Below are 15,395 nucleotides of genomic sequence, written 5' to 3'. Positions count from 1 at the left end.
TGTTTTTTTGTTTTATTGTTGGTTTCTTGCATTGTTCGATATAGTTGTAACATGATTTTTGTGTTATTATTGGTTTTTGTATGGTTTGATATAGTTGTATCATATTATTCCTTTTATTGTTGGTTTTTATAAGGTTTCGTATACTCAAGCCATGATTATTTGTATTATTTTTGGTTTTTGACATGGTTCGATAGAGCTGTGACACCATTTTTTGTTTGATTATTGGTATTGATATGGTTAAATATAATTGTGATCATATTAATTGTTTTATTTGGATTTTTGTAAGGTTTCACACAGCTGTGTTTATATTATTTGTTTTGTTGTTGGTTTCCATATGGTTTCATATAGTTGTGTTCATATTATTGGTTTCATTGTTTTTTATATGGTTTCATAGAGATGTGCTCATGTTTTTTTTTGTTTGTTTTCATATGGTTTGATATAATTGTGTTCATATTATTTGTTTTGATATGGTTTGATATAGTTGTGTTGATATTATTTGTTTTATTGTTGGTTTTCATATGGTTTGATATCGTTATGATTTTATTATTTTTTCATCGTTGGTTTTCATATGGTTTAACATAGTTGTGTTGATATTATTTGTTTTATTGTTTGTTTTCATATTATTTGATATTGGTGTGCACATGTTATTTGTTTTGTTGTTTGTTTCCACAGGGTTTGATGTAGTTTTCTTCATATTATTTGTTTTATTGTTGGTTTTCATACGCTTTGATACAGTTGTGCTCATATTATTTTATTGTTTGTTTTCATATGGTTTGATATAATTGTGTTCATATTATTTATTTTCATATGGTTTGATATAGTTGTTTTCATGTTATTTATTTTATTGTTTGTTTTCATATGGTTTGATACAGTTGTGCTCATATTATTTTTTATTGTTTGTTTTGTTTCCACATGGTTTGATATAGTTGTGTTCATATTATTTGTTTTATTGTTGGTTTTCATATGGTTCGATATAGTTTTGATTTTATTACTTGTTTTATTGTTGGTTTTCATATAGTTTAAAATAGTTATGACTTGATTTTTTTGTTTAATTGTTTGTTTTCATATGGTGTGATATAGTTGTGATCATATTATTTTTTATTTTTTGTTTTGTTTCCATATGATTTGATATAATTGTGATTTTCTTATGTTTTTATATGGTTTGATAGAGTTGTGAAATTATTTTTTTTGTTTTCATATTGTTTGATATAGTTCTGTTCATATTATTTGTTTTATTGTTTTCATATGGTTTGATACAGTTGTAGTCATATTATTTATTTTTCTATTGTTTATTTCCATCTGGTTTGATATAATTGTGTTTATATTATTTGTTTTCATATGGTTTGATAGAGTTGTGTTCATATTATTTGTTTTCATATGGTTTGATAGAGTTGTGTTCATATTATTTGTTTTCATGTGGTTTGATATAGTTGTATTCATATTATTTGTTTTATTATTGGTTTTACATGTGGTTTGATATAGTTGGGATTTTATTATTTGTTTTATTGTTGGTTTTCATACGGTTTGATACAGTTGTGCTCATATTATTTTTTATTGTTTTTTCATATGGTTTTTATATAGCTGTTTTCATGTCATTTATTTTATTGTTTATTTTTATATTATTTGATATAGTTGAGTTCGTGTTATTTGTTTCATTGTTTTCGTATGGTTTGATACAGCTGTGGTCATATTATTTTTTTATTGTTTGTTTCCATATGATTTGATATAGTTGTGTTCATATTAATTGTTTTCATTTGGTTTGATATAGTTGTTTTCATGCTATTAATTTTATTGTTTGTTTTCATATGGTTTGATATAGTTGTGTTCATATTATTTGTTTCTTTGTTTTCATATGGTTTGATACAGTTGTGGTTATATTATTTTTATTGTTTGTTTCCATATGGTGTGATATAGTTGTTTTCATATTATTTGTTTTCGTATGGTTTGATATAGTTGTGCTCATATTATTTGTTTTCATTTGGTTTGATGTAGTTGTGTTCATATTATTTGTTTTATTGTTGGTTTTCATGTGGTTTGATATAGTTGTGACATGATTGTTTGTTTTATTGTTCGTTTTCATACGGCTTCATACAGTTGTGCTCATATTATTTTTTTATTCTTTGTTTTCATATGGTTTGATATGAAATTATTCATATTATTTTTTTTATTCTTTGTTTTTCATATGGTTTGATATGATTGTGTTCATATTATTTGTTTTCGTATGGTTTGATATGATTGTGTTCATATTATTTGTTTTCATATGGTTTGATATGATTGTGTTCATATTATTTGTTTTCGTATAGTTTGATATGATTGTGTTCATATTATTTCTTTTCATATGCTTTGATATAGTAGTTTTCATATTATTTATTTTATTGTTTGTTTTGATATGGTTTGATATAGTTGAGTTCGTATTATTTGTTTCATTGTTTCACATGGTTTGATACATATGTGCTCATATTATTTTTTTGTTTTCTTTCATATGTTTTGATATAGTTGTGTTCATATTATTTGTTTTCATATGGTTTGATATATTTGTGTTCATATTATTTGTTTAATTGTTTATTTTCATATGGTTTGATATAGTTGTGTTCATACCATTTGTTTTATTGTTGGTTTTATTCGGTTTGATACAGTTGTGCTCATATTATTTTTTTATTATTTGTTTTGTTTCCATATGGTTTGATATAGTTGTGATTTTATTATTTGTTTTCATATGGTTTCATAGAGTTGTGAAATTATTTTTTTTGTTTTAATGTTGGTGTTCATATGGTTTGATATAGTTGTGAAATGATTTTTTTGTTTTAATGTTTGTTTTCATATGGTTTGGTATAGTTCTGTTCATTTTATTTGTTTCATTGTTTTCATATGGTTTGATACAGCTGTGGTCATATTATTTTTTTATTGTTTGTTTCCATATGATTTGATATAGTTGTGTTCATATTATTTGTTTTCTTTTGGTTTGATATAGTTGTTTTCATGCTATTTATTTTATTGTTTGTTTTGATACGGTTTGATATAGTTTAGGTCGTATTATTTCTTTCATTGTTTTCATATGGTACGATAAAGTTGTGCTGATATTATTTTTTATTGTTTGTTTTGTTTTCATTTGGTTTGATATAGTTGTTTTCATAGTATTTATTTTATTGTTTTTTTCATATGGTTTGATAGAGTTGTATATTATATTATTTTTTATTGTTTGTTTCCATATGGTTTGATATAGTTGTTTTAATATTATTTGTTTTCGTATGGTTTGAAATAGTTGTACTCATATTATTTGTTTTCATTTGGTTTGGTGTAGTTGTGTTCATATTATTTGTTTTATTGTTGGTTTACATGTGGTTTGATATAGTTGTGACATGATTGTTTGTTTTATTGTTCGTTTTCATACGGCTTGATAGAGTTGTGCTTATATTATTTTTTTATTCTTTGTTTTAATATGGTTTGATATGATTGTGTTCATATTATTTGTTTACGTATGATTTGATATGATTGTGTTCATATTATTTGTTTTCATATGGTTTGATATGATTGTGTTCATATTATTTGTTTTCGTATAGTTTGATATGATTGTGTTCATATTATTTCTTTTCATATGCTTTGATATAGTAGTTTTCATATTATTTATTTTATTGTTTGTTTTGATATGGTTTGATATAGTTGAGTTCGTATTATTTGTTTCATTGTTTCACATGGTTTGATACATATGTGCTCATATTATTTTTATTGTTTCTTTTCATATGTTTTGATATAGTTGTGTTCATATTATTTGTTTTCATATGGTTTGATATATTTGTGTTCATATTATTTGTTTAATTGTTTATTTTCATATGGTTTGATATAGTTGTGTTCATACCATTTGTTTTATTGTTGGTTATATTCGGTTTGATACAGTTGTGCTCATATTATTTTTTTATTATTTGTTTTGTTTCCATATGGTTTGATATAGTTGTGATTTTATTATTTGTTTTCATATGGTTTCATAGAGTTGTGAAATTATTTTTTTTGTTTTAATGTTGGTGTTCATATGGTTTGATATAGTTGTGAAATGATTTTTTTTGTTTTAATGTTTGTTTTCATATGGTTTGGTATAGTTCTGTTCATTTTATTTGTTTCATTGTTTTCATATGGTTTGATACAGCTGTGGTCATATTATTTTTTTATTGTTTGTTTCCATATGATTTGATATAGTTGTGTTCATATTATTTGTTTTCTTTTGGTTTGATATAGTTGTTTTCATGCTATTTATTTTATTGTTTGTTTTGATACGGTTTGATATAGTTTAGGTCGTATTATTTCTTTCATTGTTTTCATATGGTACGATAAAGTTGTGCTGATATTATTTTTTATTGTTTGTTTTGTTTTCATTTGGTTTGATATAGTTGTTTTCATAGTATTTATTTTATTGTTTTTTTCATATGGTTTGATAGAGTTGTATATTATATTATTTTTTATTGTTTGTTTCCATATGGTTTGATATAGTTGTTTTAATATTATTTGTTTTCGTATGGTTTGAAATAGTTGTACTCATATTATTTGTTTTCATTTGGTTTGATGTAGTTGTGTTCATATTATTTGTTTTATTGTTGGTTTACATGTGGTTTGATATAGTTGTGACATGATTGTTTGTTTTATTGTTCGTTTTCATACGGCTTGATAGAGTTGTGCTTATATTATTTTTTTATTCTTTGTTTTAATATGGTTTGATATGATTGTGTTCATATTATTTGTTTTCGTATGATTTGATATGATTGTGTTCATATTATTTGTTTTCATATGGTTTGATATAGCTGTTTTCATGTTATTTATTTTATTGTTTGTTTTCATATGGTTTGATACAGTTGTGCTCATATTATTTTTTATTGTTTGTTTTTTTTCCACATGGTTTGATATAGTTGTGTTCATATTATTTGTTTTATTGTTTGTTTCCATAGGGTTTGATGTAGTTTTCTTCATATTATTTGTTTTATTGTTGGTATTCATACGCTTTGATACAGTTGTGCTCATATTATTTTATTGTTTGTTTTCATATGGTTTGATATAATTGTGTTCATATTATTTGTTTTCATATGGTTTGATATAGCTGTTTTCATGTTATTTATTTTATTGTTTGTTTTCATATGGTTTGATACAGTTGTGCTCATATTATTTTTTATTGTTTGTTTTGTTTCCACATGGTTTGATATAGTTGTGTTCATATTATTTGTTTTATTGTTGGTTTTCATATGGTTCGATATAGTTTTGATTTTATTACTTGTTTTATTGTTGGTTTTCATATAGTTTAAAATAGTTATGACTTGATTTTTTTGTTTAATTGTTTGTTTTCATATGGTGTGATATAGTTGTGATCATATTATTTTTTATTTTTTGTTTTGTTTCCATATGATTTGATATAATTGTGATTTTATTATTTGTTTTTATATGGTTTGATAGAGTTGTGAAATTATTTTTTTTGTTTTCATATTGTTTGATATAGTTCTGTTCATATTATTTGTTTTATTGTTTTCATATGGTTTGATACAGTTGTAGTCATATTATTTATTTTTCTGTTGTTTATTTCCATCTGGTTTGATATAATTGTGTTTATATTATTTGTTTTCATATGGTTTGATAGAGTTGTGTTCATATTATTTGTTTTCATATGGTTTGATAGAGTTGTGTTCATATTATTTGTTTTCATATGGTTTGATATAGTTGTATTCATATTATTTGTTTTATTATTGGTTTTACATGTGGTTTGATATAGTTGGGATTTTATTATTTGTTTTATTGTTGGTTTTCATACGGTTTGATACAGTTGTGCTCATATTATTTTTTATTGTTTTTTCATATGGTTTCATATAGCTGTTTTCATGTCATTTATTTTATTGTTTATTTTTATATTATTTGATATAGTTGAGTTCGTGTTATTTGTTTCATTGTTTTCGTATGGTTTGATACAGCTGTGGTCATATTATTTTTTTATTGTTTGTTTCCATATGATTTGATATAGTTGTGTTCATATTAATTGTTTTCATTTGGTTTGATATAGTTGTTTTCATGCTATTAATTTTATTGTTTGTTTTCATATGGTTTGATATAGTTGTGTTCATATTATTTGTTTCTTTGTTTTCATATGGTTTGATACAGTTGTGGTTATATTATTTTTATTGTTTGTTTCCATATGATTTGATATAGTTGTTTTCATATTATTTGTTTTCGTATGGTTTGATATAGTTGTGCTCATATTATTTGTTTTCATTTGGTTTGATGTAGTTGTGTTCATATTATTTGTTTTATTGTTGGTTTTCATGTGGTTTGATATAGTTGTGACATGATTGTTTGTTTTATTGTTCGTTTTCATACGGCTTCATACAGTTGTGCTCATATTATTTTTTTATTCTTTGTTTTCATATGGTTTGATATGAAATTATTCATATTATTTTTTTATTCTTTGTTTTCATATGGTTTGATATGATTGTGTTCATATTATTTGTTTTCGTATGGTTTGATATGATTGTGTTCATATTATTTGTTTTCATATGGTTTGATATGATTGTGTTCATATTATTTGTTTTCGTATAGTTTGATATGATTGTGTTCATATTATTTCTTTTCATATGCTTTGATATAGTAGTTTTCATATTATTTATTTTATTGTTTGTTTTGATATGGTTTGATATAGTTGAGTTCGTATTATTTGTTTCATTGTTTCACATGGTTTGATACATATGTGCTCATATTATTTTTATTGTTTCTTTTCATATGTTTTGATATAGTTGTGTTCATATTATTTGTTTTCATATGGTTTGATATATTTGTGTTCATATTATTTGTTTTATTGTTGGTTTTCATATGGTTTGATATAGTTATGACATGATTTTTTTGTTTAATTGTTTATTTTCATATGGTTTGATATAGTTGTGTTCATACCATTTGTTTTATTGTTGGTTTTATACGGTTTGATACAGTTGTGCTCATATTATTTTTTATTGTTTGTTTTGTTTTCATTTGGTTTGATATAGTTGTTTTCATAGTATTTATTTTATTGTTTTTTTCATATGGTTTGATAGAGTTGTATATTATATTATTTTTTATTGTTTGTTTCCATATGGTTTGATATAGTTGTTTTAATATTATTTGTTTTCGTATGGTTTGAAATAGTTGTACTCATATTATTTGTTTTCATTTGGTTTGATGTAGTTGTGTTCATATTATTTGTTTTATTGTTGGTTTTATACGGTTTGATACAGTTGTGCTCATATTATTTTTTTATTATTTGTTTTGTTTCCATATGGTTTGATATAGTTGTGATTTTATTATTTGTTTTCATATGGTTTCATAGAGTTGTGAAATTATTTTTTTTGTTTTAATGTTGGAGTTCATATGGTTTGATATAGTTGTGAAATGATTTTTTTGTTTTAATGTTTGTTTTCATATGGTTTGGTATAGTTCTGTTCATTTTATTTGTTTCATTGTTTTCATATGGTTTGATACAGCTGTGGTCATATTATTTTTTTATTGTTTGTTTCCATATGATTTGATATAGTTGTGTTCATATTATTTGTTTTCATTTGGTTTGATATAGTTGTTTTCATGCTATTTATTTTATTGTTTGTTTTGATACGGTTTGATATAGTTTAGTTCTGTATTATTTCTTTCATTGTTTCATATGGTACGATAAAGTTGTGCTGATATTATTTTTTATTGTTTGTTTTGTTTTCATTTGGTTTGATATAGTTGTTTTCATAGTATTTATTTTATTGTTTTTTTCATATGGTTTGATAGAGTTGTATATTATATTATTTTTTATTGTTTGTTTCCATATGGTTTGATATAGTTGTTTTAATATTATTTGTTTTCGTATGGTTTGAAATAGTTGTACTCATATTATTTGTTTTGATTTGGTTTGATGTAGTTGTGTTCATATTATTTGTTTTATTGTTGGTTTACATGTGGTTTGATATAGTTGTGACATGATTGTTTGTTTTATTGTTCGTTTTCATACGGCTTGATAGAGTTGTGCTTATATTATTTTTTTATTCTTTGTTTTAATATGGTTTGATATGATTGTGTTCATATTATTTGTTTTCGTATGATTTGATATGATTGTGTTCATATTATTTGTTTTCATGTGGTTTGATATGGTAGCTTTCATATTTTTTATTTTATTGTTTGTTTTGATATGGTTTGATATAGTTGAGTTCGTATTATTTCTTTCATTGTTTTCATATGGTACGATAAAGTTGTGCTGATATTATTTTTTATTGTTTGTTTTGTTTCCATATGGTTTGATAGAGTTGTGACATGATTTTTTTGTTTAAATGTTGGTTTTCATATGGTTTGATATAGTTGTGATTTTATTATTTTTTTATCGTTGGTTCTCATATGGTTTGATATACTTGTGTTTATTATTTCTTTTATTGTTTGTTTTTATATGATTTGATATAGTTGTGATCCTATTATTTGTTTTATTTTTTGTTTTCATATGGTTTGATACAGTTGTGCTCATACTATTTGTTTTATTGCTTGTTTTCATATGATTTGATCTAGTTGTGTTCATATTATTTGTTTTATTGCTTGTTTTCATCTGGTTTGAGGTAGTTGTGTTCATATTATTTGTTTTTTTGTTTGTTTTCATATGGTTTGATGTAGTTGTGTTCATATTATATTTTTATTGTTTGTTTTCATATTGTTTGATATAGTTTAGTTCATATTATTTGTCTTATTGTTCGCTTTCATATGGTTTAATATAGTTGTGTTCATATTATTTGTTTTATTGTTTGTTTTCATATGGTTTGATGTAGTAGTGTTCATATTATTTGTTTTATTGTTGGTTTTCATGTGTTTTAAATAGTTGTGACATGATTTTTTTGTTTAATTGTTCGTTTTGATTTTTTTTGTTTAATTGTTCGTTTTGATTTTTTTTGTTTAATTGTTCGTTTTCACATGTTGTGATATAGTTGTAATCATATTATTTGTTTTATTTCTTGTTTTCATATTATTTGTTTCATTGTTTGTTTTCATATGGTTTTGTACAGTTGTGTTTATATTATTTGTTTTATTGTTTGTTTTCATATGGTTTGATATAGTTGTTTTCATATCATTTGTTTTATTGTTTGGTTTCAAATGGTTTGATGTAGTTGTGTTCATATTATTTATTTTCATATGGTTTGATATAGTTGTGTTCATATTATTTATTTTCATATGGTTTGATATAGTTGTTTTCATGTTATTTGTTTTATTGTTTGTCTTCATATGGTTTGGTATTGTTGTGTTGATATGATTTGTTTTATTGTATGTTTTCATATGATTTGATATAGTTGTGTTCATATTATTTGTTTTATTGTTGGTTTTCATATGGTTTGATATAGTTGTGTTCATATTATTTGTTTTATTGTTGGTTTTCATATGGTTTGTTATTGTTTTGATATGATTTTTTTGTTTTATATTTGGTTTTCATGTAATCATGATTTTATTATGTGTTTTATTCCCTGTTTTTGTATGGTTTGATGTAGTTATGACGTGATTATTTATTTTACTAAACACTTCCCCAAACAAAACAGATATATATATATTTTTATAAAATTACTTTTAAGTAACTAAGTAAACATGCATTTTCCTTCTTTTATTCGCGACTCAACCTGGCCAGCTGGTTTGGGTTCTCGACTCGCAATCGGCGGTTCTTTGCTCGAATCCCCTTCATACCAAACATGACCGTCGTATCATCCGTGGGGACGTTAATTTGTGATTGTCACTCACACTATTTGTTCGTTAAATATAGCCCAAAGTTGGCGGTGGGTGATGATGAGTAGTTGCCTTCCCTCATGTAGCTTAGCGCTTCAAGTCAAAACAAGCAATCTTCTACTCGCTAAGAGATTTTCAAAATGTACGTCATGTAGTGAATATTCTTAAGAATAAAAAGTCATACAACTAATTGTGATCGTAGGTTTGACCGGCGATGTTTATATTAGCAAGAATGGAGACAGAGAAGCTGATTATACTTTGAGTGACCTGGATCCGAAAACAGGAGAAATGAAGGTAGGCCTAGTATATACAGTTTGTTTAATGTATGAAAGTAGCCCTAGTATATACAGTTTGTTTAATGTATGAAAGTAGCCCTAGTGTATACAGTTTGTTTAATGTATGAAGGTAGCCCTAGTATATACAGTTTGTTTAATGTATGAAGGTAGCCCTAGTATATACAGTTTTTTAATGTATGAAGGTAGCCCTAGTATATACAGTTTGTTTAAAGTATGAAAGTAGCCCTAGTATATACAGTTTGTTTAATGTATGAAGGTAGCCCTAGTATATACAGTTTGTTTAATGTATGAAGGTAGCCCTAGTATATACAGTTTTTTAATGTATGAAGGTAGCCCTAGTATATACAGTTTGTTTAATGTATGAAAGTAGCCCTAGTATATACAGTTTGTTTTAATGTATGAAGGTAGCCCTAGTATATACAGTTTGTTTAAAGCATGAAAGCAGTCCCTAGTATATACAGCCTTTGTTTAAAGCATGAAAGCAGTCCTAGTATATACAGCTTGTTTAAAAGTATGAAAGCAGTCCTAGTGTATACAGTTTATTTTAATGTATGAAGGTAGTCCTAGTATATACAGCCTTTTAATGTATGAAGGTAGCCCTAGTATATACAGTTTGTTTTAAAGTATGAAAGTAGCCCTAGTATATACAGTTTGTTTAAAGTATGAAAGTAGCCCTAGTATATACAGTTTGTTTAATGTATGAAAGTAGCCCTAGTGTATACAGTTTGTTTAATGTATGAAGGTAGCCCTAGTATATACAGTTTTTTAATGTATGAAGGTAGCCCTAGTATATACAGTTTGTTTAAAGTATGAAAGTAGCCCTAGTATATACAGTTTGTTTAATGTATGAAGGTAGCCCTAGTATATACAGTTTTTTAATGTATGAAAGTAGCCCTAGTATATACAGTTTGTTTAATATATGAAGGTAGCCCTAGTATATACAGTTTGTTTAAAGTACCTTCCTACGAAAACTTTAGCAAAATATTTTGTTTTACGCATACATCTAGTTTCACCTTTTTTCAAATGAGAATTGTTGATTTCTGACAGAGATACTTAAAAAATGAACAAGAAATTACTGGTATGAGAGGATTAATTATCCTCAACCCAACCTGCTTTCGCTCGTCAGTCTTTTCTAGGGTTTCTAGATTTCGAGAGGGAGGAACATGGTTGTTTGTTTTCCTACGAAAACAGTTAAAATTACAATAACACCTTTTATAGTGGCTGAATAGCTTGATGTCTACTGCATCGCATCTTAATATAATGTAGAAGCAAGATTTGTTAAAAGTTTATCTGGTTAAAAGTTATGATAAATCAAATGAAACGTGTCTAAATTATTTTGAATCAAAAGATAATATTGTCCCTATTAGTGGCGGAGTTGGTCTCCAGATTTTTATTATGTTGAATCAAAAGATAACATTGTTTCTATTAGTGGCGGAGTTGGTCTCCAGATTTTTATTCTTGCGACTGCCTGATAACAGTTTGATTAAGAAAACGTAAACGAGACAAAAGGAACACTGTACCATGTGATATAGTTTTATGGGGTTATTTTAGAGGTACAATTTGAAAAAGCCATGTATAATGACAAACGTACATATAAAACCTACAATGAGGTAAGGAGATGTAAAATTGAAATTATACGTGGAGAAAGACGGATGATCTCACCCTATAAGTAATGAAGGGGTGTCTGTATTGTAAAGGAAGAAATATTTATGTGATGGACTTGTCATCCTTCAGAGCTACATGTTTGTGTTAATATTTTGTGTGTAAACACGTTTATACACACTGAAAGTCAAGCTGTTGAGTTGGGAGTGATATTCCTCAGTTTATCTCTGGTACCCAGGTTTTAATAACATCCTTAGATAGTAATATCCATGAGTTTGTTTCCAGAACCCAGGTTTTAATAACATCCTCAGACAGTAATATCCATGAGTTTGTTTCCAGTACCCAGGTTTTAATAACATCCTTAGATAGTAATATCCATGAGTTTGTCTCCGTTACCCAGGTTTTAATAACATTCTTAGATAGTAATATCCATGACTTTGTTTCCAGTACCAAGGTATCAATAACATCCTTAGATAGCAATATCCATGAGTTTGTTTCCAGTACCAAGGTATCAATAACATCCTTAGATAGCAATATCCATGAGTTTGTTTCCAGTACCCAGGTTTTAATAACATCCTTAGATAGTAATATCCATGATTTTGTCTCCGTTACCCAGGTTTTAATAACATTCTTAGATAGTAATATCCATGAGTTTGTTTCCAATACCCAGGTTTTAATAACATTCTTAGATAGTAATATCCATGAGTTTGTTTCCAGTACCCAGGATTTAATAACATCCATAGATAGTAATATCCATGAGTTTGTCTCCAGTACTCATGTTTTAATAACATCCTTAGATAGTAATATCCATGAGTTTGTTTCCAGTACCCAGGTTTTAATAACATCCTTAGACAGTAATATCCATGAGTTTGTTTCCAGTACCCAGGTTTTAATAACATCCTTAGATAGTAATATCCATGAGTTTGTCTCCGTTACCCAGGTTTTAATAACATCCTTAGATAGTAATATCCATGAGTTTGTCTCCGTTACCCAGGTTTTAATAACATTCTTAGATAGTAATATCCATGAGTTTGTTTCCAATACCCAGGTTTTAATAACATCCTCAGACAGTAATATCCATGAGTTTTTTTCCAGAACCCAGGTTTTAACAACATCTTTAGACAGTAATATCCATGAGTTTGTTTCCAGTACCCAGGTTTTAATAACATCGTTAGACAGTAATATCCATGAGTTTGTTTCCGGTACCCAGATTTTAATAACATCTATAGACAGTAATATCCATGAGTTTGTTTCCAGTACCCAGGTTTTAACAACATCTTTAGACAGTAATATCCATGAGTTTGTTTCCGGTACCCAGGTTTTAATAACATCCTTAGATAGTAATATCCATGAGTTTGTCTCCGTTACCTAGGTCTTATGATCATCGTTAGATCTGATGTCTCTTACCAAATAAATCGATTGATTTGCCATTTTGGATCCAATTCCTCGGCTGATGGAGTATTTTATATTAAAGGTATTTGATTGATATCACGTGTTCTAGAATAGGGTTAACCCCCTTTCGTTCAACCTCGCAGTCATTAAAACGCCCTGCACAGCCATCAGGACTTAACCCTCTACATGAGTAATCTGTGCTGTTTACTTAATTGTTTTAATTACATAAAACTGCCTTTTCGTTTTATAAACTTTGCGCATTCAAATACAAAACAGAACAACCAAAAATGTTTTATACACGAGCTCAACTTTCTTCTTAATAAGTTTTTAAACACGTTATGTTGTGAACTTCTAGCATCTTCTACCGTGAGTTAGATGAATCATAAATAATCCAGTCCTTCTAGTTACGTAATTTTGATGTGATATTTACGGGCATTACAGTTATAGGCACTGGTTCCAACTTTTCGGTTACATTAATAACCTTCTTTTATGATTCATAATTTCTAGCCAGTTGCTCTCTTTCTTGGAAGTCGTAGAGAGTATCAACCAATAGACGGAGCTAGCGTTCATTGGCCAGGAGGGAAGGGACCACCCCCTGAAGTTCCATATTGCGGTTTCTTTGGGGAAAATCCCCAGTGTCGAGTACGAGGTACAAACGTTTTGCCAAAAATTATTTCATAATTCATACTAAATAGATTCTTTGTAATAAAGAAGCTGAGGTATTTTATTAAATAATGTATGAATACACGAAAACCTCAGTCTATATATTAAATAATGTATGAATACACGAAAACCTCAGTCTATATATTAAATAATGTATGAATACACGAAAACCTCAGTCGATATATTAAATAATGTATGAATACACGAAAACCTCAGTCTATATATTAAATAATGTATGAATACACGAAAACCTCAGTCGATATATTAAATAATGTATGAATACACGAAACCCTCAGTCGATATATTAAATAATGTATGAATACACGAAAACCTCAGTCGATATATTAAATAATGTATGAATACACGAAACCACAGTCGATATATTAAATAATGTATGATTACACGAAAACCTCAGTCGATATATTAAATAATGTATGAATACACGAAAACCTCAGTCGATATATTAAATAATGTATGAATACACGAAAACCTCAGTCGATATATTAAATAATGTATGAATACACGAAAACCTCAGTCTATATATTAAATAATGTATGAATACACGAAAACCTCAGTCGATATATTAAATAATGTATGAATACACGAAAACCTCAGTCGATATATTAAATAATGTATGAATACACGAAAACCTCAGTCGATATATTAAATAATGTATGAATACACGAAAACCTCAGTCGATATATTAAATAATGTATGAATACACAAAACCCTCAGTCGATATATTAAATAATGTATGAATACACGAAAACCTCAGTCGATATATTAAATAATGTATGAATACACGAAAACCTCAGTCGATATATTAAATAATGTATGAATACACGAAAACCTCAGTCGATATATTAAATAATGTATGAATACACCCTCAGTCGATATATTAAATAATGAAAACCTCAGTCGATATATTAAATAATGTATGAATACACGAAAACCCTCAGTCGATATATTAAATAATGTATGAATACACGAAAACCTCAGTCGATATATTAAATAATGTATGAATACACGAAAACCTCAGTCGATATATTAAATAATGTATGAATACACGAAAACCTCAGTCTATATATTAAATAATGTATGAATACACGAAAACCTCAGTCGATATATTAAATAATGTATGAATACACGAAAACCTCAGTCTATATATTAAATAATGTATGAATACACGAAAACCTCAGTCGATATATTAAATAATGTATGAATACACGAAAACCTCAGTCGATATATTAAATAATGTATGAATACACGAAAACCTCAGTCGATATATTAAATAATGTATGAATACACGAAAACCTCAGTCGATATATTAAATAATGTATGAATACACGAAAACCTCAGTCGATATATTAAATAATGTATGAATACACGAAAACCTCAGTCGATATATTAAATAATGTATGAATACACGAAAACCTCAGTCGATATATTAAATAATGTATGAATACACGAAAACCTCAGTCGATATATTAAATAATGTATGAATACACGAAAACCTCAGTCGATATATTAAATAATGTATGAATACACGAAAACCTCAGTCGATATATTAAATAATGTATGAATACACGAAAACCTCAGTCGATATATTAAATAATGTATGAATACACGAAAACCTCAGTCGATATATTAAATAATGTATGAATACACGAAAACCTCAGTCGATATATTAAATAATGTATGAATACACGAAAACCT

At 26.8% G+C, this 15,395-nt stretch overlaps 1 protein-coding gene across 1 annotated transcript in view; it reads left to right on the top strand.

Moving 5' to 3' along the window:
• Positions 1-13,697, top strand: part of LOC143224045 (atrial natriuretic peptide receptor 1-like) — a 39,913-nt gene extending 26,216 nt beyond the window's left edge. The window contains exons 5-6 of the mRNA XM_076452506.1: positions 9,929-10,020; positions 13,524-13,697. Of these exons, the coding sequence (XP_076308621.1) occupies positions 9,929-10,020; positions 13,524-13,697 (266 nt within the window). The remainder of the gene's footprint in view (positions 1-9,928; positions 10,021-13,523) is intronic.
• The last annotated feature ends 1,698 nt before the right edge of the window (positions 13,698-15,395 follow it).

The sequence above is a fragment of the Tachypleus tridentatus genome, chromosome 8, assembly GCF_004210375.1.
Source record: "Tachypleus tridentatus isolate NWPU-2018 chromosome 8, ASM421037v1, whole genome shotgun sequence".
Classification (NCBI taxonomy): Eukaryota; Metazoa; Arthropoda; class Merostomata; order Xiphosura; family Limulidae; genus Tachypleus; species Tachypleus tridentatus.
Note: the sequence above shows the minus strand (reverse complement) of the source record. Positions and strands in the feature narration are given on the sequence as shown.